The following is a 24,937-nucleotide window of genomic DNA, read 5'->3' as shown; positions in this document are numbered from 1 at the left end:
CATCCCAGCATGGATGAAGTCATACCAGACAGAACTGTTCGACTTTGCTCTTCTGTCACTTACCATAGCATCGCTTTCTCTCACTGTCAGCAGTCTGGCTTCAGTCTTTGGAAGCACACATAGCATTGTTTTGTACAGATGTGCTGTGCGTTATCTCATCTGCCCTCTGACGTCTGTTTCTAGTCACTTCCAGGTGTTTACGTAGAGAACTCCAGTAAAACTCCTGTGCAAACCTATTCATGTGCCTGTGTGTGTAAATCCATAGTAAACGTGTTTGAAAGTGGGATTGCTGGCTCAGGGAGTGTTTTAAATTCCGATATTGTCAAATGAGCTACCAGAAAAACTCTGGCACCTCTCTTGGGATCAAAGACATAAGTATTTAAATATCCGAACTGATTTGTGTACTAAAATCCTTAGCAGACCGCACAGATTTGCTGAATCCCTAACTAAAATGATATTACAGGATGAGGCAAAAATATGTTTACAGTTTTGAGTATGTGAAACACAGAGTTTATTCTTGTATTATTTTTAATTACTGCATCATTTTCCCTATGAACACCAGCAAGCCTACTTTTGCCCACCCTGCATGCAAACTCTGAGCTGATCCTGAGAGTGTTGAAAGCGACAGCAAACATTCATCAGCTTGAATGGACGTTGAACCAAGCAAGTTACCCAAAACTGGAAAAAATTAACCTGAATATTTTAAAAATTGTGATAAAAATACACAAATGCAAAATTTACCAGACCGAACTAAAACCAACTTCATCTTCATTGGGTGAGAGCCCTCACTGAGCGTTGTCTGCGCTCTGGAGGTGGCAGGTCCTGGCCCAAGAGGGGCTGGGATGCTGGGAGCGCTGGCGCCAGGAGGAAGGCAGCGCTGGGAAGTGGGGGTGCGAGGCCTCTCACTGCGTTCCCCTTTCCCTGCCAGGGGGCTTATTCCTCTTTGCCTCCACTTCTTCATCCTTCGTCCCCGCTCCCCCGCTCAGGAGTTGACTGCCAACCAGTGCCTTACTGAGCCATTAACAGTTCATTAAAATAAGCCTCAAGATGTATGTCAACTATAGTTGAAAAATAAATTTAAAAAAAGTTTTTTTAAAGGCTCAAGATTTGTCTTCTCCATAGTTGCGTTTGTATTTTTTAAAGAGGATTTTGAAATGAGACAGGGAGGCTGGTGGAAGGGGCCCGACCAGAGCTGCAGGGAGGAGGTGTGGGACCTGACTTACCCTCTGGCTTATAGGACAGAGCGTAAACTTGGAGCTGCTACTACTATTTCCTTAACTCCAAATACACAGATGCAAAAAAAAAGCCACAGCCACCTCTCCTCATGAGCACCAAAGCCTCCCGTGAGCCATCTCGTTGCCCCAGTCAGGAGTGAGGGTTCACCACTACCCTCTTTCTCGTCCCTCAAGCAAGTCAAGTTCTGTTGGTTCTGTTGCCTTAGTACTGCCAACCTAAGTTGGCAGTTCCGGTTCCCTCATCAGCTCCTGCCTTCATTGCCATAGTAGCTCCTAACCGATCACCTTGTTTTCCACTTCCCACAGCTTTAAGTGCTCTTTCTAAAAGACAGACCTGTTGCTCCCCAGCTTGAAAGCTATAGATGGTTTCCCTTTGCCCTCCAGATAAAGGCCATACCCTTTGATGTAACTTAGAAGATCTTTTATGACCCAGCCTCTGCAGGTTCTATTGTATTCCTTACTTTAGACCCTACACCAGCTACTCTGAACTTCCCTCTCTTCTCCTAGCTTTTCCCACCCAACTCCTATCCTTGTGTCTAGTTCAGTCCTTCTTACTCTCTACTCTATATGTTCGTTTAATCCTTCTTCTTTTTTTAAAAAAAAATTTATTTATTTTTAGACAGGGAAAGGGAGGGAGAAAGAGAGGGAGAGAAGCATCAGTGTTTGGTTGCCTCTCACACACCTACAACTGGAGATCTGGCCCGCAACCCAGGCATGTGCACTGACTGGGAATCGAACGGGCCACCCTTTGGTTCGCAGGCTGGCGCTCAGTCCACCGAGCCGTGCCAGCCAGGGCTAATCCTTATTCTTCTGAGGAGCCTCCCCCTGCACCATGCTGCCAGCACCATGTTCTCTGGCGTTCTGCCCTCAGAGCCCTGTGCTCACCCATTATGGCACACACAGTGTTGTCCGCTGCCTGGTTGGTTGCTCCCCACTGGAATGTCAGCTACTTGAGGGCAGGAGCCAAGTCTGTGTGGTTCCAGGTACATGGAAACACTTATCCGAGTGAATGTGCCAGTGCGTGAATCTCAGAGGGCTGCTGTGAGGGCTCTGAATTAGATCTCTGTTGGGGCTGGCTCTTTTTTCTTGGGCCTCAAGCACTAAAGTTGATGAGATTGTTGGAGCCTGCTAACGACTGCTTAGAATACCAGTGAAAAAGTAAGAAAGAGGAATATCTGTACCTTTAAAAAAGAAATAACAAAATAGGCCCTGACCAGTGTGGCTCAGTTGGTTGGGTATCGTCCCACAAAGCAAAAGGTCACCGGTTCAATTCCTGGTTGGGGCACATGCCTGGGTTGTGGGTTCGGTCCCTGGACAGGCCACGTGCAAGAGGCAACCGATCGGTGTTTCTCACACATCGATGTTTCTATCCTACTCTTCCTCCCTTCCCCCATCTCTAAAAATAAATAAAATCTTTAAAAATATGGACTCTTACTGAACATACTGTTCTGTAACCTGAGATAAGAAGACTTAAATAGAAGAAAATATTTTGCCCTGGGAGGCAGATGGCCCTGGGGCCTCCTGGTGCCCAGAACTGACAACAGATCAGATCATCTCGGAGCCCGTACTTAGTCAGTCTCTCTGGCCCATAAACCTGGATCGGTGCACTCTTGGAGGTAGCTCATCCTTGCACTTTGGAATATAATGCCCTGGGCCTACTGAGCTCTGGAGAAAATGACAGTGATGATATAATGGCTGATACACGTAGCAAGTAGGCTAGGTCTCACCTCCTGTTCTGTTCCCGGTGGGTGGTGGGACAAGCCGTGGGCGGATATGAGTAGCCAGGTGGGCTGCAGGTTTAGGTTCTGACGGGGGGCTTCTCACACACAGGTGTAGCCTACTTATCTCATGGAAATTGACTTGTCAGGTCCCCATTGAGGAAGCTGGAGCGGCGGCTCGAAGAGTGATGTTAAAGCCCATTGGCTTCTAATTCTGTCCTCTGTTTCTTTTCATGACCCCTTTTCTCACTACAGCAAAGTACCCACATTTGTTCGAATGCTGGCCCCAGAGGGAGCCCTGAATATTCATGAAAAAGCGTGGAATGCCTACCCGTATTGCAGAACTGGTGAGTGCAGACCGGGCGAGAAGCTGGAGTGTGGGCCCTAAGGTGGACAGAGGATTTAGTCAAGTAGACCCAGTGGTGGGGACGAATTGGGGTTTGGAGTCTCGTGTTCATTTTCTGGATTAAGTCAGTGGACGGATGAGTTCAGGGACGCCCTTCAGACCTGGGGCCCGCGGTGTCTGTGTTGTTCGGTACAGTGTGGCAGCTGGGTGAGCGCCACCCAATGGTCGTGGCCTGAGCTTGTAAGAGGGGACCAGCCCCTCTTATTTGGGGATCGTATGATAATTTTGATTGTTTTTACTAATTACAAAAGTAATGTTCTCTGTTTAAATTTTAGTAAGTACATACAAACTAAAGAAACTACCCACCTGTGATTCTTTTACCCCCAGGTTGTCACTGTTAACATTTTCATGTCTTTGTTGTAGTCATTTTTTTAAGTCTTACATAGACACACCTATGTAAAATCTCCAGATATGTTTCCTAGACAAATTTTGGATCACATCATGCTAACTATTAAATTGTTCATGTTACTCAGTAAATGGGAATTCTGTTCCCTGTCACTGTATAGTCTCCTGTTTTTTTTAAAATTTGGCTGCTTAGTATTGCATTGTATGAATGTGCTATGATCTTTTAAAACCATTCCCTTATTATTAGATACTGTGATTTCCAGTCTTAATGTGATATATTTGTGTTTGACTTGAAAAACAGCATTGAGGCCAGGGACTCTTTGAGAGAGGCAGCAGTGATAGAAAAGGGCCTGCGGCGTGACCTTCCTGCCCCAGGGAAGGGCCAGGCCCAGACACCAGGAAAACGTAGCAAAGGAGCACTGATGATATCGGGGAAAAGTGGAAATCAGCCCAGTTTTTGATGACACGGGATTTAGAATCAGCCATTCCTCAGATATGTTCTGTCACTCATGGAATGTGTGTGTCAGATTTGGGTGGAGGGAGGCAAGGAGGAGGGAAGTTGCTGTTAAGGGCCCTGACTTACACTAAACCAGCATGTTCTGTAGTGACAGGTGGGAGTGGGGGTACATTTTCTTAACTTGGGCCAGTCTCCTATCTGGAGTTTCTGGAAAGGAAAGATTTGCACCTGGACAGAAAACTCTCTTCTAGACTTCGGGGGGTTCCCTTTGAGTAGTTTAGACTCTTAACTTTCCAGGATTCTGGAGTAGACGTCTTGGAGGGCAGCAGCTGGCACTGATCCGTGTCTTAGGCTGGTTCTTAGAGGTCCCCTGGAATGTGTCCCTGCAGGGGGTGGCCTTTCCCCCAGTCCACCCCCGTTTGTTTTCATGGGCAGTCTGGCTACAGGGTCCTCTTGCCAGCCTCTGCCTACATGTCCTGCTTCACTTGCCTTATTTTTTGGGGCCTGGCAACCTGGCACTCCCTAGATTATATCTGATGAGGATGTTCCACCCATGTGGTCCTTATCCTGTGAACTTGGGAATGATTAAAGTCTAGAGCACAGGGTCATTGCTCTTTCCAATCCTTAAGAACCTTAGGCCAGGAGATTAACAACCATTGACAGGACCTGGGTGTGTGTTAGTTTTATTGCTGTCACCGAAAGTGCAAATATCACTACTCAGGAAGCATCAGGCAAGAAGCTGTTAAATTCTTAGACAAGAGGCTTGCACACACTTTCTTAGAAGACTGTGTGCACTGTGGCCGGGTATGTCTGGTCTAGGGCCAAAGGTGAATTTTCTTGATGTCTAAGAGAGTTGCACTGAGCATGCGTCATAAGAACCTTCGCCAACTTGGCATGAAGGAGGCAAACAGATAGCATGGGCTCCCCCGTGCCTGGGGCAGGGCTCTGGGCGCGCGGCGTGTGCTGACCGAGGGACGCCGCTGTCCTCTGTAATCTGGGAGTGTGCTGCAGCTGACATGGGTGTTTTTCTAGCCGTCAAATGTTCACTTACATATTGTTCTGATCTTTGGCCAAAAGAAATAAAAGATAAAAGTAATTTCCAAATAGTCCACGGAGAGGAGGCAGAGGTGGGGGGAAGGTAGGTTTCTTTGCAGGTGCCAGTGTCACACTCGTAGGCACCATCGTAGGAGATGAATATGTTGAATCTCAGATCTGTTCACTTAGACGGTTGCTCTTTGAAAATACAATAAAGAAAGCTAATTTCTAGTTCCCTCTGGGGGTTGGTGGGAGAAAGATGATTAATTCAGACATCTAAGCTTGGACCAAGTGGATGAAAGTTTGAGGCGAAATGGATAGAGGAGCATGGAATAAATTCCTCACGCTTCTTGGAAGGCTCTACGCTTATTCTGAGTGGAATGAAGATGGAGTTGGAACACTCTGCTCATTCTCAGCTCTTTCTGTCTTCCTACCTTATTTCTGTCTCTCTCTCCTTGCTGATGGGTGGAGATGTGAGGAGGCAGTGAGGTAGGGTTTGGTCTGTGAATGAAAAGAGGAACAGAAAAAACGTTTCTCTTTCTATCCCTCCTTCTATCCTTAACCCTTGGCTGAATTGTCTTGCTAAGCCCTGGCTTTAAAGTACCTTATTTGGAGAGCCTTGTTTTGGAACTTCAAAGAGTTTTCTGGGACTCTTCCAGTGTGCTCAGGGGTTGCAGTTTGCGAAGGGAGTGCTGTGAATCAGAGGTGTTTGGAGGAGAGGAGCTAGAGGTTAGGGAAGGTTGGTTGGTCACCCAGGTTGGCATTAAAGGCCACAGAGGATCATCACCCTCATTGATTCAGAAACCTGATTTGTTGGAACTGAGTGGATCTATTTCTCAGGGTCTCAAAAAGACTAAGATAGGCCCTACCCCAGTAGGGTCCCAACACGTCAAGGTTGTGGGTTCAATGCCTGGTCAGGGCACATACAAGAATTAACCAATGAATGCATAAATAAGTAGAACAACAAACTGATCTCTCTCTCTTTCTCTCTCTCTCTCACTGTTGCTCTTTCTCTCTCAAATCAATAAATTTTAAAAAAGGAAGAAAAAGACAAAGGCATTAAAACCTCATATGCCCATATATTAAGTTATATTGAAATCCAAAATTACTAATGAGACCACATATTCCTGTTGCTGATTAGAGCGTTCTTCCCTTATGGACTCCTTTACAGGGAAACCAGAGTATGATCAGAATGCCAGTATGCAGTGAAAATGGTCACTTGGTTTTGTGATCAGACTCTTGTGTCTATCCATTAGCACGTTCTGTCCTCACAGAGGACAGACTAGAAGGAGGAGGTTGCTTGGAGAACATGGGTTCAGATCAGGTGGTTAGCTGGAGAACCCTGGGGGCCCATGTCATCAAACCAGGCCAGCCTGACACTGCCGTCTCCATCCTCGGGGTGGGGCTGCTAGATGTGCCGCCTTCGGCCGCCCGGGGCTGCCCCTCCAAGGATGGCCCGGAGAACTTCTGCCAAACCGGCCTCTCTGGGCTCCCGCTTGATGGATGTGATACCCACCATGTCCTTTTCATTAACACAGTTTTCTCCACGCTGATAGCAGAACACTTTTTTCATTAGGCCTTTTAGTTATAATCTTACTCCCGTGCTTTCTTCCATCCAAGTTTCTTTCACTGGATTTGGGGATAGTACTTACAGTCTCTTGGGCTGTTTCTATGCAAGGTAGATTTTATTCCTTATATTTCAGCTTTCCCTCATCTCAGCCTCAGAGATAACCTTAGCTGCAGCTTTGGAGTTTTGGGGTTTGACTGGTAGGGCCGTGAATGTCCAAACATGGCCATGTGGCGCCCACCAGAAGTTGAAGTAGCTCCGAAGTCAGAGGGTACAGAGTGATCCGGGCTGTCGTCAGGACAAGAGCTAGTCTGCTCCCCAGTGACATTAGAGCCGCAGTCATTTTCTCTGATAAATAATTAAACTGTGCTTTCCGAGGGGGTCTCATTACAATGAGCAGGAGTACGGAGGGTGAGAGGTTTGGTTACAGCGAGAGGAGGGATGCGAAGGCAGACAGGCAGTGCCCGGTCTGAAGTGCCCTGCTCCGTCCGTGCCCCTGAAGCAGGTGACACTGAGGGACGCTCTGAGGCAGAGCGGTGGGTCTCAGCGCTTCAGCCCCTCAGAGCCAGTCCCCTTTCCTTACCCAGCTGGAAAGAATCCCAAGGAGCTGATAGTGGCATTTTTAAAATTAAATTCCAGATGTGGTCCTTTGGGACCTTTGTGTGATTGAAACATGAGGGTTGGTGCATCTGAGGTGCCGAATACATTCCCTGGGGCTGGTGGGTGACTGTGGAATAAGCCCCAGGGAGCGGAGAACTCTTCACTGTCGTCGTCTCTCGGGCTGGGGGGGCAGGTGTTTATTCATCTTCGTTAATCTTTTTCTCTCTTCTTTCCATGCCCCTGCCTTGGAGCAGTTATTACAGTAAGTATTTTTTGGGTGGGGAGCGGAGGTGCTGGGACTGTAGGTGATCGATAAGGAAGGAAGAAGTAAAAATGTAACTGCACTGGAGGTTCCTCGGTGTTCCTCCTCTTCTCCTGGGCGACTTGGAGCTGTTGAGGCTCAATCCTTGCAGCCCTGAGGAGGAAGCTGCTCATTGGCAAAGCAGCCTCTTTATGCTACATTGGCACGTGGCTTTGTCCGGGGCAGCAGTCAGGGCTGTGACATCCTAGCTCTGGGTCCCACCTGTGCAGAGTGACCACCAGGGTTGTGCAGAACTTCCGGTCAGCCGCCTGAGTAGGGTTTCCCACGGGGCATCTGTTGACCCCAGTGAGCACTGACCCCTGGCAGCATCATGGAGTCAGCAAGGTTTCTCTTCCATGACCATCTCACTGCCCCTTCTCTCCACCCTTCTGCATCCTCATCCAGTGCCTCGTTCCTGTGGGTCAACATAGGCAGCTCTTGGGAACCTAATCCCGGCTAAGGTGTTCATGTTCATGGACTGTGTTCCTCCTTTTCGTAGTTCCAGTTTTAAAAAAAGCACCAAGGGAGGAAAATAGTGATAAGCATGAAGAGCTCATTTGCTGGGATGAGAACATCAGGCCTCCGCAGAAGGCTGGCTGCAGGGAATGAGGCAGTGGTGGACATTCGTGGGTGGTGAGAGGGTCTCCCCCAGCTCTTCTCACACTGCTAAGTAACCATTAGCACCTGCGCAGAAGGCAGTGCGGCCCAGAGGCTGAGTCATGGCTTTGGAAGTCAGACAAAGCTAATTTTGTGGCCCAACTCTATCGTCATCTCTGTGGCCTTAGAGAAGTCACCTCACCCCTTTGAGCCTCACTTTCTTCATCTATAAAATGAGGGTGCCGTTGCTACTGACCTTGTAAAGGGTTGAGTGAGATACTGCACGCCTAGCCCGTTGTGGGCTCCCAGTAAGGTTAGCTGTTGCTGTGAGGCGGAGGCTGGACTCTCGACTACCCACGATCCAGTAGTGGTTACTCTCCAACTTTGAGCCTGGCGACTGTAACATATTTTCCCCCTTTCAGAATGAGTACATGAAAGAAGACTTTCTGATTAAAATTGAGACCTGGCACAAACCAGACCTTGGCACCCAGGAGAATGTAAGTAGCACTTCCCAAGAGCTCCAAGGGCTTCCAAGCCTCAGCAGGGTATTGAGGCTCTGCCCTGTACCTGTTCCATCCCCGTGGGGTCCCGTCTGTGCTTCCCTTTTTCCTGGTCTCTGCCTAGACCTGTCCTGCCAGCATGGGATTGCTCTGCCTCTAATTTGCAAAATGTGATCTCCACGCCTCCATATAGGCCTTTCTGTAGTACTGGGATTGATCTAAGATGCAACTCCTGGCACACAGGAACTGTATTTTTAAAACATCAAAATTAGACAGCCTCTGTAGGGCACAATTTGCCACTAACTCCTCAAAGTCAAAATACACCTGTCACCCTGACTGGTGTGGCTCAGTGGATTGGGTGCCAGCCTGTGAACTGAAAGGTTGGTGGTTCAGTTCCCAGTCAGGGCACAGGCCTGGGTTTTGGGCCAGGTCCCCAGTGAGGGGCATGCGAGAGGCAGCCACACACTGATGTTTCTCTCCCTTCCCCTCTGTCTAAAAATAAATAAATTTTAAAATCTTAAAAAAATAAATAGTGGTATATTGAGTAGCCATTAGGGCCTTTGTTGAGTGGCTCAGTTAGTTGATCGGAGCATTGTCCTGGGCACCAAAAGGTCGCAAGTTCAATTCCTGGTCAGGGCCCATACTGATTGATGTTTCTCTCTCACACTGATGTTTCTCTCCCTTTCTTTCTCCTTCCCTTTCCCTCTCTCTAAAAGCAATAAACATATCCTTGAGTGAAGATTTAAAAATAAGTAAAAATAAAAAGAACTAATAGGGGGAAAAAACGATACAGAAAAATCTTCAAGATTTATTGTTCAGCTTGTTTTTTAAATTTTTAAGTATTTATTTATTTACTTTCAGAGAGAATATAAGGGAGGGAGAAAGAGAGGAAGAGAGACATCAGTTAGATGCCCCCAGTTGGGGACCTGGCCCCCAACCCAGGCATGTGCCCCAACTGGGAATCAAATTGGCTACTTTTCAGTTCTCAGGCCAGCACTCAATCCACTGAGCCACACCAGCTAGGGCTATTGTTCAGTGTTTAAAAAGCAAGATGCAAAATGGCAAGTATATATGTGCTCCCGTTTGTATTAGAAGAAAAATCTTTGCATACGGATGTTGGTAAGTGCATAGAATCTGGTACCACTGGAGTTAACTCAAGAGGGGACTGGGAGACAAGCAAGAGAAAGAGTGAGTCTTTATCATATCCTTGTATACATTTTTTGTGTCATAATTTTATATATCATGGACATGTACCGCCTGTTTGAATTAATTTCTGAAAAGCATCAAAATAAGCAGTCTGTGGCTAAGGAAGCAATATCTCCACAGATGTTTCTAGTCTTTACCAAGAGGGAGGTGGAGGTGATGTAGGTAACTGTAGGTACAGGTAGCTCTGAGAGTGTTTTGGCTGAAGCGGTACCGAGGCTAAAAAGTCAGAGCATTAATTCCCAAGCGTGTGTCCACTTAAAATTTATCCTCCCATTCCTTTGAAAGATTTTATATGTAATTCTTTACCAATAGAAACCGCACATTTCCGATCATGGGGATAGCTGTTTATAGGTGTCTCTTCCGGGTAAGGGGTGGTTTGTAGCTGATCAAAACTACACAGGGGGCCCTGGCTGGTGTGGCTCAATGGACTGAGTGCCGGCCTGCAAAGCAGGGGTTCCCTGGTTCGATTCCCAGTCAGGGCACGTGCCTGGGTTGTGGGCCAGGTCCCCGGTGAGGCATGCGTGAAAAGCAACCACACATTGATGTTTCTGTCCCCCTCTCCCTCCCTTCCCCTCTAAAAATAAATAAAATCTTCAAAAAAGCAAACTACAGAGTGGTCCTCCTTGTTCCTGCAGGTACACAAACTGGAGCCTGAGGCATGGAAACATGTGGAAGTCATATATATAGACATTGCAGATCGAAGCCAAGTACTTAGCAAGGTAGGAACCGTTTAGAGATGTGGGTGGCCTTGAGATGCAGCAGTGACCTCTAAGTGTCAGAGAAACCAGGGAACCAGACCCAAGTTGGCTGGGAGAGAAGTTCTTTCTTGGGTATTACTTGTTTTATTTTTTTAAATCAGTATCAATAATTCTCTTGTCTTGACTTGATCAAGACAAGAGAAATAGTGGCCCAGGTGTGAGTGTCCTGTTTGGCCTCTGGACACTGTGGTGTCATTGGTAGTCCAAGGATGATTTGCCCTGCTGAAATCACACTGAGCCTGAAACTAGTTCTCAAATTTATTTTTCCAACCCAGTAACTAAGAAACTTTATTGCCTGCCTCTTGCGTTTGGGGTATTCTGTTCCTGTGTGTTCCGGGTGAGTACTGTTCCAGATATATGAAAAGACAAGTCCCCTGCCCTCAAGAAGTTGGTCGTGGCTTCCAGAGTAACAAACATGGCAGCAAATGCTAGAAATGGACAGTGTTTTGCTGGCCATGCAGTTGGGGAGCACAGGGGCCCGGGCCTGCCATGCACACTGCTGTGCTCCCAGAAAGCACAGGACAGGAAAGGGCAGTTCTCCTTCGCTCAGTATAAAGTCTTCCTCTTTGGCAGGCCTGTGGGGACCTGGGCACAGGAATTTGGCTCTCTGCCCATTAGCAGGAATAGCGTGTGCGCTTCCCATCCCAGGGGTATGGTAACTCTTTCCTGGAATCACTATTCCCTTAAGATACTTCAATTTGTGCATTTCCAAAAAAGATGAAAAACATCTTGTGTTTCCTTACCGGATATTCCCGCTCCGACCCTCAAAAGATTAGTGGAGCCCTGGCTGGTGTAGCTCAGTGGATAGAGCACGGGCCTGTGAATCAAAGCATCGTGATTCGATTCCCAGTCAGGGCACATGCCTGGGTTGCAGACTGCTACCCTGCAGGCCAGTTTCCAGCAGGGGATGCACAAAAGGCAACCACACATTGATGTTTCTCTCCCTCTCTCCTTCCCCTCTATAAGTAAATAAATATTTTTTTAAAAAAAAGATTAGTGGATTTTTCAAAAAACTTTCTATTGAAGTATAACATATATAGCAATGTGAATGTATCGTAAGTGTACAGCTTGATGGATTTTCTCAGACTGAATATACATACATACCCAGGTATGTCTCAAACAGGAATGCTAGCAGAGTATGCCTCTTTGAGTATTTTGTCAGCTCTGGTTGTGAATGGAGAGAAGCAGAGGTAGGGAAGACTTATTTTTTTTAAGTACACATAAGTAATCTCAGCTTCTAGAAGTACTTTATGACCGTGTGTGATCTCCTTATTTTTGTTAGGCAGTTGCTGTAATGAGTTGCCTTTTTCTGAGGCCATGGTCAATGCAGAGGAATGGCCAAAGATTAAACTTTTGTTACGGTTAATTAACACACAGCATTGATTACATTAGAAATCAGTGAAGTGAGACTGACAATAATCCTCAAGAGGATACATATAGTGATACATCAAGCATTCTATTATGTTCTATACAATAATGATTTTATTATAACATGCCAGTTTAAAATTTAAAAAAAACAAGCTAGAGAGAGATCAGGTTAGATTTCAGGAATGACAGCCACTTGTTTTCAGCTCTGGCTGTGTATTTTATACTCACCTTCAGAGGTTTAAAAAAAATCTGTGCTGCTCCTACCTGCAGATATTCTTATTCGTTGGGTTGTTGGTGGAGTGGCCCAGGAGTCTGTGTTTTGACGAAGCTGTCCCTGGCAATTTGGGTGCTCACTGCAGGTTGAAAATCCCTGTTTTAAACGGTGGTAGCACCTGCTTGCTCAGATTGTCAGGTGACACTTGCATATGGTAACACTGAAAACAAACCCTAGCAGAAAAAGTCATACAGAATGCACCTCGGCAAATGTAAACAGTTCTATATCCTGTTTATAATAGATTTATTTGTGCTCCAGCAGCATGAAGACTGGCATGATGTGTATTTTGATGGAAAATCTGATTCCTCTCTCCCTCCCTTCGTCTCTCTTCCCCTCTCCCTCCCCCAACTCCCAATTCTACCACTTCTTTCAGGATTACAAAGCAGAGGAAGACCCAGCAAAATTTAAATCTATCAAAACAGGACGAGGACCCTTGGGCCCCAATTGGAAGGTGCAGTTCACTTCCTAACCACCAGGGGGCTGGGCACGGTCCGGGTGGGCCTCCTCCCTTGGCTGGAGGAAGGGAATGAATGGCTGGGGCTGGGCAGAGGGAGATCCTGAGGTCTGCCCTGTTAGTTACCTTCCTGCCTATGGATATGTTTCTAATACAGCAAGAACTTGTAAATCAGAAAGACTGTCCGTACATGTGTGCATACAAACTGGTTACTGTCAAGTTCAAGTGGTGGGGCCTGCAGAACAAAGTGGAAAACTTTATACATAAGGTGAGTAGCCAGGGTGAGGCCTTCCCAGTGTTTATGGGTTGGTAGGGTGTTTTGCCCAACCAGAGAAGATCGTACAACCCATGCGACTTACTTTCTAGGGTTGATGGCATTCAAATATTTAGTCTGATTTCCCAGACCCCCCACTTGTCCTTGTACTTAACTGTCTTTTAGTTTAATGTCGTCCATCCAAGGACACTCTGTGACAGGGAAGGAAACAGGAAAAGGCTCCCTATGATGAAACAAAAACAGAACTCAGTCTTTCTCTTTTCTTGAAGCCAAAAGGCAAGAGGCATTGCAAGCCAAATTCTCCAGTGCCCTGAATTACTGAACTAGGCAAACATAAGGAGTTTTTATAGCCTTTTTTCAGATGTGCTCTCGGACTATATTTCATAGCTGGCACACTTGTTTTTGGGGCTTTGGCTTAGGTGTGAGCTCATGGGTTGCCTGCCTTCATAGCATTTTGGGCTCAGGGTCTACCTGTGAGGTAGACACCTGTTTTCTCCTGGGGGCTCTCTCCTACTTGAAGCCACACCTGTTAGACATGTGAAGGCAAAAGTCACTGACCTACGGGACTGGAAGCCTGATCCAGACAAGCCAGCCAGACATCATTCCTCCCCAGCCTCCCCACTGAAGTGCGGGTATTGGGGGTGGGGTCATGGGGTGGGGCAGCCACAACAGTAGCCTTCATCTTCTGGGTTCCAACTACATTCCCTCGTTTTTCTAGCAAGAGAAGCGTCTGTTTACAAACTTCCACAGGCAGCTGTTCTGTTGGCTCGATAAGTGGGTTGACCTGACGATGGATGACATTCGGAGGATGGAAGAAGAGACGAAGAGACAGCTGGACGAGGTAAGTGGACGCCGAGAGAAGACTCTGGGGACATGCAGGAGACGGTTGCGCTGGCGCAGTTCACTGTTCTGTGGATCTAGGAACATGTCCTTGTCTCCTGTGGGTAAGGTCTAATGCCAGGCATTCTGGGAACTATAAGGAAGAAAGCAGCTCCTGCTCTTGAATTTGCAGTCTAGTCGAGGTCTTGGCGTATCCAGAGAAGTGAATACGGCAGTGGGTGCTGAGTGCCAGGTAGTAATACAGCCGCTGCAGTGGTTCTCCAGAGCCGTGGGTGGGGGTTGTGCTGGCTACAGAGAAGGAGGTGCCCCCAGGAGCAGGCAGGCTGGGCTGGGCTGATCGTGAATACCACACGCGTGACCCACAGTGGACACAACAGCATGCACACAACTAAGGTGGTTTTGAGCTGTTTTTAGAATTTAAAGCCTTTGCTTTGGGGTGGGGTGGGGGTGGGGTGGGTGGTTGGCATGACTCCCAGAAGAAGGGCTCTATGCCTCACGGGAGTCGGAAGACCTAACACTCCCCTGCCTTGTTTGGAGATGCTCCCCGTGAGGTTCACGCTGAGGAGATTGTCATAAATAACACTCACATACTGACTGTGCCTAAGGCACTGTTCTGGGGGCCTTTACACACACCATCTCCTGTGAGCCGCACCACACGCCTGAGTGGGCACCACTGTGACCCCCACACTCCAATAAGGAGGTGGAGGCTCTGAGAGGTCATGTGCCCGGGGTCACATAGCCTGCTGGTGATAAGGTCAGGGTGAGAGCCATAGCTCTTAATCATTAGGCCTCTTCTCCCTCTAAATGCCATTTGGGGCCCTCCTGCTTTCTTGAGGCTAAGAATAAGGGAGGAAGCTCTATTTCATAAGATCTGCCATTTCTCCCTTCTTGCTTTGGGTGGGTTGGCACGGAGCCTGGGTGTCTGGCAGACATTGCTTTGCATGGCCTTGCCTGGCTCTCCAGCAGGGCCTCGGGGGCTGCAGGGCCTGGGGAGCTCCAGGCCCGAGTGCTGAGGTGTCCCATGCTGTGGGGTGCAGCAGCCCTGCTTTCCTCGGCAGCCCCCAGGGGAGTGGTTTGCAGTCCAGCATGACACTTCCTGGGCTGAGTCACTGGTTAAATGGTACGCTGAGTTAGTTCCTGTTGGAGGCAGATGTTTCGGTTACTCATTCTGCTACATTTGGCAGGGAGTGGCAGGGTTTGGGGCACAATTTCTGATTGTTCTGTTAAGGATCTTCAGCATGTAGGGGAATGTAACATCCAAGGCTCTGGCCATTCAGACCATGTAAGAGAGGCCTGAGCCTTTTGGTCACCCTGGTCCTGACAAAAAGAAGTTACTAAACAGAGGATCACAGAGGCTTCGGGGGTTTAGCCTGGAGCTCCAGCCCCCGAGTGTCTAACAGACACAGCCTAATTCGTATGTGTGGGTGCCTTTTTGTTAATTATCTCCGTACTTCTGAATAATATGCCTGTGCTCTTAATTCTTAATTTCTCATTCTCAACTTTTGACATTAGCTGTCAACTTCTTCCCAGGGAAGATGTAGCTCTTTTTCTCCACCTGCCACTCACATTCTCCCTCTCTGTCCTCCGGTGTCAGCCCGGGGTTCATCCGTGTTGCGGTGTTTATGTTACTGCCGCTGTCATTCTTTTCCCCAGCTGAGCACTTTAGTCTGCTCTGATTTTTCTTTCTTTCTTTATTGTATGTATTTTATTTTGTAAGATTTTATTTATTTATTTTGAAAGGGAGAGAAACATTGTTGTGTGAGAGATACATCGATTGGTTGCCTCTTGAATGCCCCCAACTAGAGACCCGGCCTACAACCCAGGCATGTAGCCTTCCTGGGAATCGAACCAGCGACTTTTTACTTTACAGGCCAGCACTCAATCCACTGAGCTACATCAGTCAGGGCTGTTTGTTTGTTATAAAAAGTTAGTAATTCCCCTGGCAAGGTAGCCAGGGGAATTCAGTTGGTTAGAGTGTTGTTCTGATACACCAAGACTACAGGTTCAGTTCTTGGTCAGAGCACATACAAGTACCAACCAATGAATGCATAAATAAGTGGAACAACAAACTGATGTTTCTGTCTTTCTCACTCTCTCCCTTCCTCTCTAAAATCAATTTTTAAAAATATATATTAAAAAAAGAAAGAAGTAAAAGCATGCACTAATCATTTCAATACATACAGAATGTGCATTTAATAAAACATAATACTCAGTCGTTGTTAACATTAAAAAAAAAGTTAGTAATTGCCTCCCTTCTTTCTGTTAGCCTCGTTTCATGTGTCTGTCTCAGGTTTTGTTTTCCAGTCTCTACATGAATGGTTTGCTTTCTTTGGTGTGTGATATGTGTTGTATGGTAATGCAGTTGGCATGGTCCGTTCTCATTCATTTTGTTCCCACTTGGTGGACACTTTGATCTAAAGATCCCTTTAGTTCTGGAAAATGTTTTTGTGTTATCTATTTCACAACTCTTTCCCCTCTCTTTGTTCTCTTTTTGGAATTTTTATTAGAAGTTGGACCCCAGGAATTAACCTTCTAGTTTCTAAAGTACTTTATGTTTTTTCCTACATGCATTATCTTCCTTTCCTGAAGCTATAGTTTTTTGTTTTTGTGTTTGGGGTTTGCAGTGTCTCTGCCCCAGGGAATAAACAGTCTTTGTTTCCTCTGAGCTCCTTTTTCTTGTTGGACTCTGCGTGTTGGGGCTTTCCTGAAATGACTGGTGGTCCTTGGCCACATTTGAGAATGAAACTCTAAAAACCTGATTGTAAGCTCTGTGAATCAGTGGGCGGGCTTCATGCAGGGTAGTCAGGTGGTATCCTTGGTGTCCCTAGTCCCCCCCCTTTCAGAATTCTGAGTCTGTTTTTATTGGGCTGATATCATTTTATCTAGAGGACTCCCCAGTGCCCTCTCTGGGGATGGACAGGCAGCCAGGATTCTGGGAGCGGAGCTGGAAAGGGGTCCAGGCAGGCTCACCTGCCGTGGGCGGCTCTAACTTAACCCTCTCACATTCTGCATCCTGTCCCCTTGGCCCCTTGCTGAGCAGGGCCTGGTGTTCACGCTTCCCTCAGCCGCTTCCGAGGGAGCAGGCTTTGCTGCCGCAGCAGGGGGCAGGGTTGCTGGGCTGTGAGAATGGAGGGAGGGCCTGGCAGGGCTGCCCTTTTCTTTATTTGGACTTTCAAACAAATCACCCGTTTCTTTTTTCTTTTTTTAAATGTCACCTATTTTCAACTCTACCTTTACTCCCACCTTCAGAGGTTCCTGGTGCTTCCAGTTCCCGAAACTTGGGAGAACCTGCAGCACACTCCGGCTCCCCCTTGGCTGCCCCCACAGGCACTTAGGTGTCAGCTCAGGCTGCACTGAAAACTAGGCGCTACTCATCCGTCATTTTTTCACCTTCCAGAATGTTACTATCATCTCTTGGTTGCTGTTGTCTCCTCTGTTCTTATTGGCTTCATGCCTTTATGTTTTTTTTATTCTTTCACTGTCATTCTAGTAAGGTTGAGGGGAGGAATAGCAATAAATGCATGTATTCAATCTCCCAGGGCTCACTGCAAGTTTCCAATAGGAATTATAACTGTTATTCTTTATTTTTTATTTTATTGATTATGCTGTTACAGTTGTCCCATTTCCCCCTTTCATTCCCCTCCACCCTGCACACCCCCTTCCACTCATATTCTCCCCTTTGGTTCATGTCCATGTATCATAAGTTCTTTAGCTTCTACATTTCCCACACTACTCTTGCCCTCCCCCTATTTTCTCCCTACTGTCTATGCTACTTATTCTCTGTACCTTCTCCCTACCTCTCCTCCTCCCACTCCCCTGTTGCTAACCTTCCATGTGATCTTCATTTCTATGGCTCTGCTCTTGTTTTACCTGTCCACTTATTTTGCTTTTGTTTTAGGTGTGTTTAATAACTGTGAGTTTGATGTCCTTTCACTGTTCATATTTTTTTTTTAATTTTATGTATTTATCTTTAGAGGGGAAGGGAAGGGAGGGGGATCGCTTTCTTTTTTATCTTCTTTTTCTTAGGTAAGTCCCTTTAACATTTCATATAATAAGGGCTTGGTGATGATGAACTCCTTAAACTTGACCTTATCTGAGAAGTACTTCATCTGCCCTTCCATTCTAAATGAAAGCTTTGCTGGATAGAGCAATCTTGGATGTAGGTCCTTGGCTTTCATGATTTGGAATACTTCTTTCCAGCCCCCCCCTTTTTAATTATTTATTTATTTATCTTTAGAGGGGAAGGGAAGGAGAGAGGGAGAGAAATATCAATGTATGGTTGCCTCTCATGTGTCCCCCGCTGGGAACTGGACTGCAACCCAGGCATGTGCCCTGACTGGGAATCGAACTGCGATTCTCTGGTTTGCAGGCCCGTGCTCAATTCACTGAGCTACTCCAGCCACGGCTTTCCAGCCCCTTCTTGCCTGTAAGGTTTCTTTTGAGAAATCTGCTGACAGTCTGATGGGAAGTCCTTTGTAGGTGACTGTCCCCTTATGTCTTGCTGCTTGTAGGATTCTCTCCTTCATTTTAATCTTGGCTAATGTAATTATCATGTGCCTTGGTGTGTTCCTTCTTGGGTCCAACTTCTTTGGGACTCTCTGAGCTTTCTGGATTTCCCGGAAGTCTATTTCCTTTGCCAGATTGAGGAAGTTCTCCTTTATTATTTGTTCAAATAAGTTTTCCACTTGTGGCTGTTCCTCTTCCCCTTCTGGTACCCCTATAATTCGGATGTTGGAACGTTGAAAGATGTCCTGGAGGTTCCTAAGCCTTTCCTCATTTTTTTGAATTCTTGTTTCTTATTCTTTTCTGGCTAGATGTTTCTTCCTTCTGTTCTACTCCCTTGATTTGAGTCCCAGTTTCCTTCCGATCACTATTTGTTCCTTGTACATTTTTATTTCACTTAGCATAGCCTTAGTTTTTTCATCTAATTTGTGACTAAAATCAACCAGTTCTGTGAGCATCCTGATCAACAGTACTTTGAACTGTACATCCGATAGGTTGGCTATCTCTTAGTTGCTTAGATGTATTGGCTCCGGAGCTTAGATCTATTCTTCTGTTTGAGCCTTTTTTTTTGGGGGGGGGGGTCTGGCCACGCCTCTTATGTAGTAAGGGAAGGAGCCTTAGATGTTTACCAGGGTAGGGCAACCCAGTTGCTGGGTTGTGACATTATATGTGGGGGCGGGGTCAGAGAGGGAGCAATTGCACTTGCTCTGCTCTCTCTCAGATTTCTGTCCCCTCTGCTGCTTCCCACAAGCAAATTGGGCCCTTCTGGTGCTGGTTCCCAGGTGTGTGGGCTTGTGTGTGTTCTAGGCCCCTGTGGGTGTTTCCAACGAACTCTCCTGTGAGGCTGGGAGTCTCTCCCGGCACCTCAACCCCCACAAGTGTTTTCAAACTGTGATTTTAGGCTTTATTTCCTGGTGCTGGGACCCTGAGTTGCGTAGTCTGTCTTGCTGCCCGTTTTTGCCTGGTTTATCTGCACGCGAATGTGTTGACCACGGTCAGCCAGCCACCTTGCACGCCTCACTGGGTCTGCTCATTGCCACCCCGCAGCCGGGGTCTGCTAGCCACTGCTTTTTCTTGCCGTGACCCCTCTCCACTGGCTGCTGACTCTGCCCCTCTTACCAGTCTGGATGGATGGTTGTTGGACTTCCATACAGTTCAATTTTCTGTCAGTTCTGGGTGCTTTTTGTTTCTAAATTTTTGTTGTCCTTAATTTTGATTGTGTGAGGAGGTACAGTGTTTCCATCTATGCCTCCATCTTGGCCAGTGTTCTTGGAATTATAACTGTTACTCTTTAAATCACTGCATAGTAGTCTAGTTCGAGTAGGTTGTTTTCTGACTTATGAGGGGTTGCCATACGGCCACAGTCACCACTGATACAAGTCTTGTCCCTGTTAGAGGCGGACCCGCCATTCTTGAATGAGGCTCAAGGATTTGAGAAACAAGGGATCAAGAGATTAGTCCTTTGCCCTGAAAAGAAAAATGTTAGGAAATGTGTGCCTGTGGGAAAGTTCTCTCTCTCTCTCTCCCCCCAACACACACTTTTCCCTTTCCCTCTCTCTCCTTCGCCCTCCCTTTTTCCCTTACCCTGTCTCCATCCCTGCCTGACTCCCTTTTTTCTCCCTCTCACTCGCTCTTGCTTTCTTAAGGGACTCATAAAAGTAGACGAAGGTACATAAAAGTCATTTAGTCCAATTACATGTCCAGTGCTTGAGTCCTCTCTGTAGCCTCCCCACCAGTTGTGCTCGGTCACCTCCTGTGATGGGGCACTCACTAGCTTCTAAAATGAAAAGTATTTTTATTACTACTAGAAGCTAATGTCTGTTTATTGAGGTCTTACTGTGTGCCTATCATGTGTGGTAAGAGTTTTGCACATATTTGTCATCAAATCTCCATGGCAACCTGGGCCATAGCTATTATTTTCACTTCATAGATAAAAAACTGAGAGTCAGAGAAGTGAGGGCTACCTTTCAGTTCACTGAACCAGCTGCTTCCTAGGCCTTTGGCCATTAATTCTGGAGATAATGAGCCTGTGAGAAGAGAACTCATTTACAAATTTGTAAGAAAACTTGTTTCCCTACTTACTGGACTATCTAGAACACTCGGCCGAAGAACAACGGAGATGCTGTGTGTTAGAGCACGTGATTAAGATTCCACCACATTTCCTTTCCCAGCCTTCCCCGTGGTCTTCCTCTCTAAGTTCCTGTTGGCTCCATGGGTCTTCCAGTCTCGCCATGGTCCTTCCCTTCTGGACTTGGTCCTTCGTGGTGGAGCTGAGAGGCCACATGGCATGCTGGCTCAGCTGGCCTTCCTTGGGGGAGGCCTTCCTTGTCTCCAAGCCTCCCTGAGGCCGGTCTCCCTGTTCCTGTGCTTGCATGGCAACGTGCCTGTCCTTTCTCACCACCCGAATCTCGGTGCAGAGGGCCCTGGCTTCATCCTGTGGCTTCTTGACTGAAGGATCACCATCAGTTTTAGATTTAAGCCTTAAACTCTAGGCTGGTTACCTGTGCAGTGAGGTGCCTGGCAGATCACTGTATGCAGCTTCCAGTTTGGGGTCGTAGTAAATACTGGGTGGGGCAGAAGTAGGTTCACAGGTGTGAGTACATGAAACACAGAGTTTATTATATTTATTAATTATTGTATTATTTTCCTTACAAACAACGGTAAGTGTACTTTTGCTCCATCCTGTATAAGTTCTGAGAGTTAGGCTGATAAAGAGAAACTGCTTGGTGTCTCGCTCACCTACTGGGCCATGGGAGATTAGAGCCTGAGATTCCCATCTTGTCTGCAGAGGAAAGAACGAGGTTTTTCAAGGCAAAGGGATCCCTGTGCGTGGAGGACGAGGCTGTCCTGTGGGGTCGAAGTTACCTCTGACCTACCTGGCAATGACCCCCCAGAACACTGTACAACACCTTGAAATATGGGAGTGATTTTCCTTTCTTTTTAAACGCAGTTTCATTTTTCAGTATTAAATAATGTATAAACATTAAACATTTTGGGGAAAATAGTGAAAGTATAAAGAAAAAGATCACTGTACTCTCACCATTTAAAGACAAGCACTAGAAACATTTTTCTGCACTTCCAGTTTCTCTACACACTTTTATTTAGTTATGATTGTATTACATGTGCCAGGTGAATATTTTGCCTTTTACTCTGAACGTTATAACAGCATTTTCCCACTAAAAACTCCTTCACGGAGCTCTTCCTGACCGCGGTGTGCGTGTTCCTCTGCCCTGTCATTACCCAACGTGGAGTTTACCTGCGTGTTTCCAGGTTCCCTCTGTCGTAAATAATGCTGTGATGAACATTTTTGTGCACTCTGGTTTTTTGGTAATTAGGATTATTTCCATGGAATAAATTTCATACATGGAATTATAGAATTTAGGACTCTTGTTATGTATTGCCAAATTGCCTTCCCAAAGGGCTGAGCCTATTTATAGAGGCTTTCCAAAGAGGCTCTGAAAACAAGCCTGCCTGTGCCTCGTGTCCATGTTCCTCCCGAGTGCTTCTGGTCTGTGGTTACTTTTCAGGTCTTTCTCCTGATGGTGGTGCCTTACAGAACGACAGCACAGCGTCAGAGTCAGGATGCTGACATGGGTGTATTTACTAATTCTTCAAGTCAACAAAATGTTCTTTTAATTTATAGATTTTAGAGAGAGGAAGTGGGGAGGAGGGACGAGAGAGAGGGAGAGAGAGACATCGGTGTGTTGTTCCACTTATGCATTTATTGGTTGATTCTTGTGTGTGCCCTGACTCAGTATCAAAGCCTCAACCTTGGCATATTGGGACGATGCTCTAATCAAGGGAGCTATGCGGCCATGGCAAGAGTGTTTCATACTTTATGGTAAAAGCAATTTTCAAAAGATACAGAAAATATTAAAAAATACAAGTCCATATAAATAAATTAAATAGATAAATGAAAGTCTCTTTCCTCTAACCCCTGGCTGCATTCCTAGAGGAAATGACTGTGAAAAACAAACAAACTAGGAGTTTCTATTTCCATGTTCCTCAACTATATATATAGATAGAGAGAGCGAGAGCGAGAGCGAGCCTGCATTGGCTTGATCCGAGGAACACTGCAAACTTCAGATAAAATCTCTCATGCCACTTAGGCCCCAGGAAACAGGAAATACGCATTCTTAGAGCCTTTCATTATAAGAATGAAGTAATGCATCTTCATTTCAGTGGCGCCCTGAGGAATAACCTTGTCTCTGAGAGTAGGGGATGTTATGAGGTTCCCTGATAGGAAGCTGCATCTTTTTTCAAGCAGTAGGCAAACAGGACCTTGCTTTGCATTTGCAGTGAACTCTGAGGGCAAGCAAGGGTCTGGTTGAGGCCCAAAGAAAGATCATGAGACCCAAGGCAAAGTTCCTTGGGCCTTATGATATTAAATTATCTGTCTGATTATTGGAAATGTATGTGAATGGTCATTAGTGAGCTGACATTTAATAAGAGTGTTTTTGTCTTTTAAAAATATTTTAAAGGCCCTGACTGGTGTGGCTCAGTGAACTGAGTGTCGGCCTATGAACCAGAGGGCCACCAGTTTGGTTCCTGGCCAGGTCAGGTCCCCAGTGGAGGGTGTGTGAGAGGCAGCCACACACTGAAGTTTCTCTCCCTCTCTTCTCTTCTGTCTAAAATAAATAAATAAAAATTTAAAAAATATTTTAAAGAATTTCAAACTTATAGAAAATGGCAAGAATACAATACCCCTTTACCCAGAAGCTCCATTCCTTTCTCTTTTTTAAAAAGATTTTATTTATTTATTTTTAGACAGAGGGAAAGGGAGGGAGAAAGAGAGGGAGAGAACTATCGATGGTTTCCCTCTCATATGTGCCCCATTTGGGGATCGAACCCGCAACCCAGGCATGTGCCCTGACCGGGAGTTGAACTGGTGATCCTTTGTCCTGCGGGATGGTCAGGTCAAGAGACTCCATTCCTTTAAAGCAGAGGGTGCAACCCCAGGATCACACACTGCAGCCTTCTAGTCTCTGTCTATCTGGTGACATTCCTCATGTCTTCCTACACTTCCATGACCTTCATATTTTTTATGGTTACAGCCTAGGCACTTTGAAGAATGCCTCTCAATCTGGCTATGTCTGTCCAGTGATTCTGCATGGTTAGATCCAGTTTATGTATTTTAAGCCAGAATATCACAGATTCGGTGTTCTTTTCTCTGTATTCTATCTAGCTACTGGTAAGGTTACCTTTGATCACCTGAAGCACCACAGGGTGTCCTGGGCTGGTCTCGTTCTTCCCGTGACTCAGCCTAATATTCAGCCACATCTCTGAGGAGCCCTGGTTTCTTTTAGGGGAGGGCATGTTTGGCTGCTAGGTGTGCTCGTCACTGTTGGGGAGCTGCTGTCCCAGGCCTCACAGGACAGAGCTAGGGAACTTTTACATTTACATGTATTTCTATATTTACTTTACATATTGTGTTCATGCAAAATAACCTCAGTTCCAACCTGATACCACAGGGTGTTTGTGTTTTTAAAACCAGGACAGTGCCTTATCCTTAACAGATTTCTTCCGTGCTGGAAACTCTTGAATCTGTTGAACCCTTAGGAAGTAATACATTGTAATAACAGGTATTAATTAATGTGCACAACTAAAGTTATAGGAGCAATAGCAATTTAAAGCTGTCATTCAGGAAAGTGGGTTTTGAGCAAAACCTACAGGGGACAGGCTGTCCAGGTGGAGCTAAGAGCCTACTCAGAGGTTTGGGACTAGTAAGTGTCTGAAAATAGACTCACCTGTTGAGAGCAGAGGACCTTTGCTGGGAGCTAGGGAATGTGAGTCATTTTATGGCCAGTGATCCATCTCCTACTAGTTCTGGTTCTGGTTCATCAGGCCTGGAACCCAAGAATCTACAGCAAGTACCCAGGCGGTTATTTTGACCATGTTTGAGGAAACTCTGGCCTATAATGGGGACGACTAGGAGAATTTTTTTTACCATGACCATGTTCCACTTGGACTCCCACGTGTGTGAACACAAAAGATGGGTTTGGAAAGTGTCAGGAAGTATATTTTCAGAATTTTTCCCTGTGGGGAGCTGTCACTACTAAGAGAGAATCTCTGCAAAGCATGCCAGTACTGAAGTTTTAGTGGGCAGTAACTCTGAGGAGGGCTGTAGCTTCAGTCCAGTGTGTGCATGCACACACTCCAGGAACAAAGAAATAACAACACAGATAACATGTACCGAGGGTGTGCTCCACACCAAGCCGTCTGCTGTGCTAACTACTCCACCTGAGTATCTTTATTTAGTCTTTACCACACCCCATATTATTACAGAAATTGAGGCTTAGAGAATAGTCTAGTAACATGCTTAAGTTCACATAATTAGTGATGAAGCCAGAATATAATTCAGGCAGTTTTTTCCAGAGATCATGCTCTTAGGCTCTCAAAATTTGTTGAATGAATAAAGAACAAAAATTGAACAGAAAACTCATAAACAGTAAAGAAATATCTAATGGGCTCTGGCCAGTTGTGGTTCAGTAGGTTGGGC

The 24,937-nt window shown here is 46.1% G+C and overlaps 1 protein-coding gene across 1 annotated transcript in view; it reads left to right on the top strand.

The window, feature by feature from the left end:
- PITPNA (phosphatidylinositol transfer protein alpha) overlaps nucleotides 1-24,937 on the top strand; it is a 39,781-nt gene that overhangs the window by 9,751 nt on the left and 5,093 nt on the right. The window contains exons 4-10 of the mRNA XM_037133702.2: nucleotides 3,209-3,300; nucleotides 7,618-7,625; nucleotides 8,684-8,758; nucleotides 10,603-10,686; nucleotides 12,741-12,818; nucleotides 12,979-13,089; nucleotides 13,814-13,936. Of these exons, the coding sequence (XP_036989597.1) occupies nucleotides 3,209-3,300; nucleotides 7,618-7,625; nucleotides 8,684-8,758; nucleotides 10,603-10,686; nucleotides 12,741-12,818; nucleotides 12,979-13,089; nucleotides 13,814-13,936 (571 nt within the window). The remainder of the gene's footprint in view (nucleotides 1-3,208; nucleotides 3,301-7,617; nucleotides 7,626-8,683; nucleotides 8,759-10,602; nucleotides 10,687-12,740; nucleotides 12,819-12,978; nucleotides 13,090-13,813; nucleotides 13,937-24,937) is intronic.

Source organism: Artibeus jamaicensis, unplaced genomic scaffold (genome assembly GCF_021234435.1).
Source record: "Artibeus jamaicensis isolate MK-2021 breed Jamaican fruit bat unplaced genomic scaffold, CSHL_Jam_final contig_2790, whole genome shotgun sequence".
Classification (NCBI taxonomy): Eukaryota; Metazoa; Chordata; class Mammalia; order Chiroptera; family Phyllostomidae; genus Artibeus; species Artibeus jamaicensis.
Note: the sequence above shows the minus strand (reverse complement) of the source record. Positions and strands in the feature narration are given on the sequence as shown.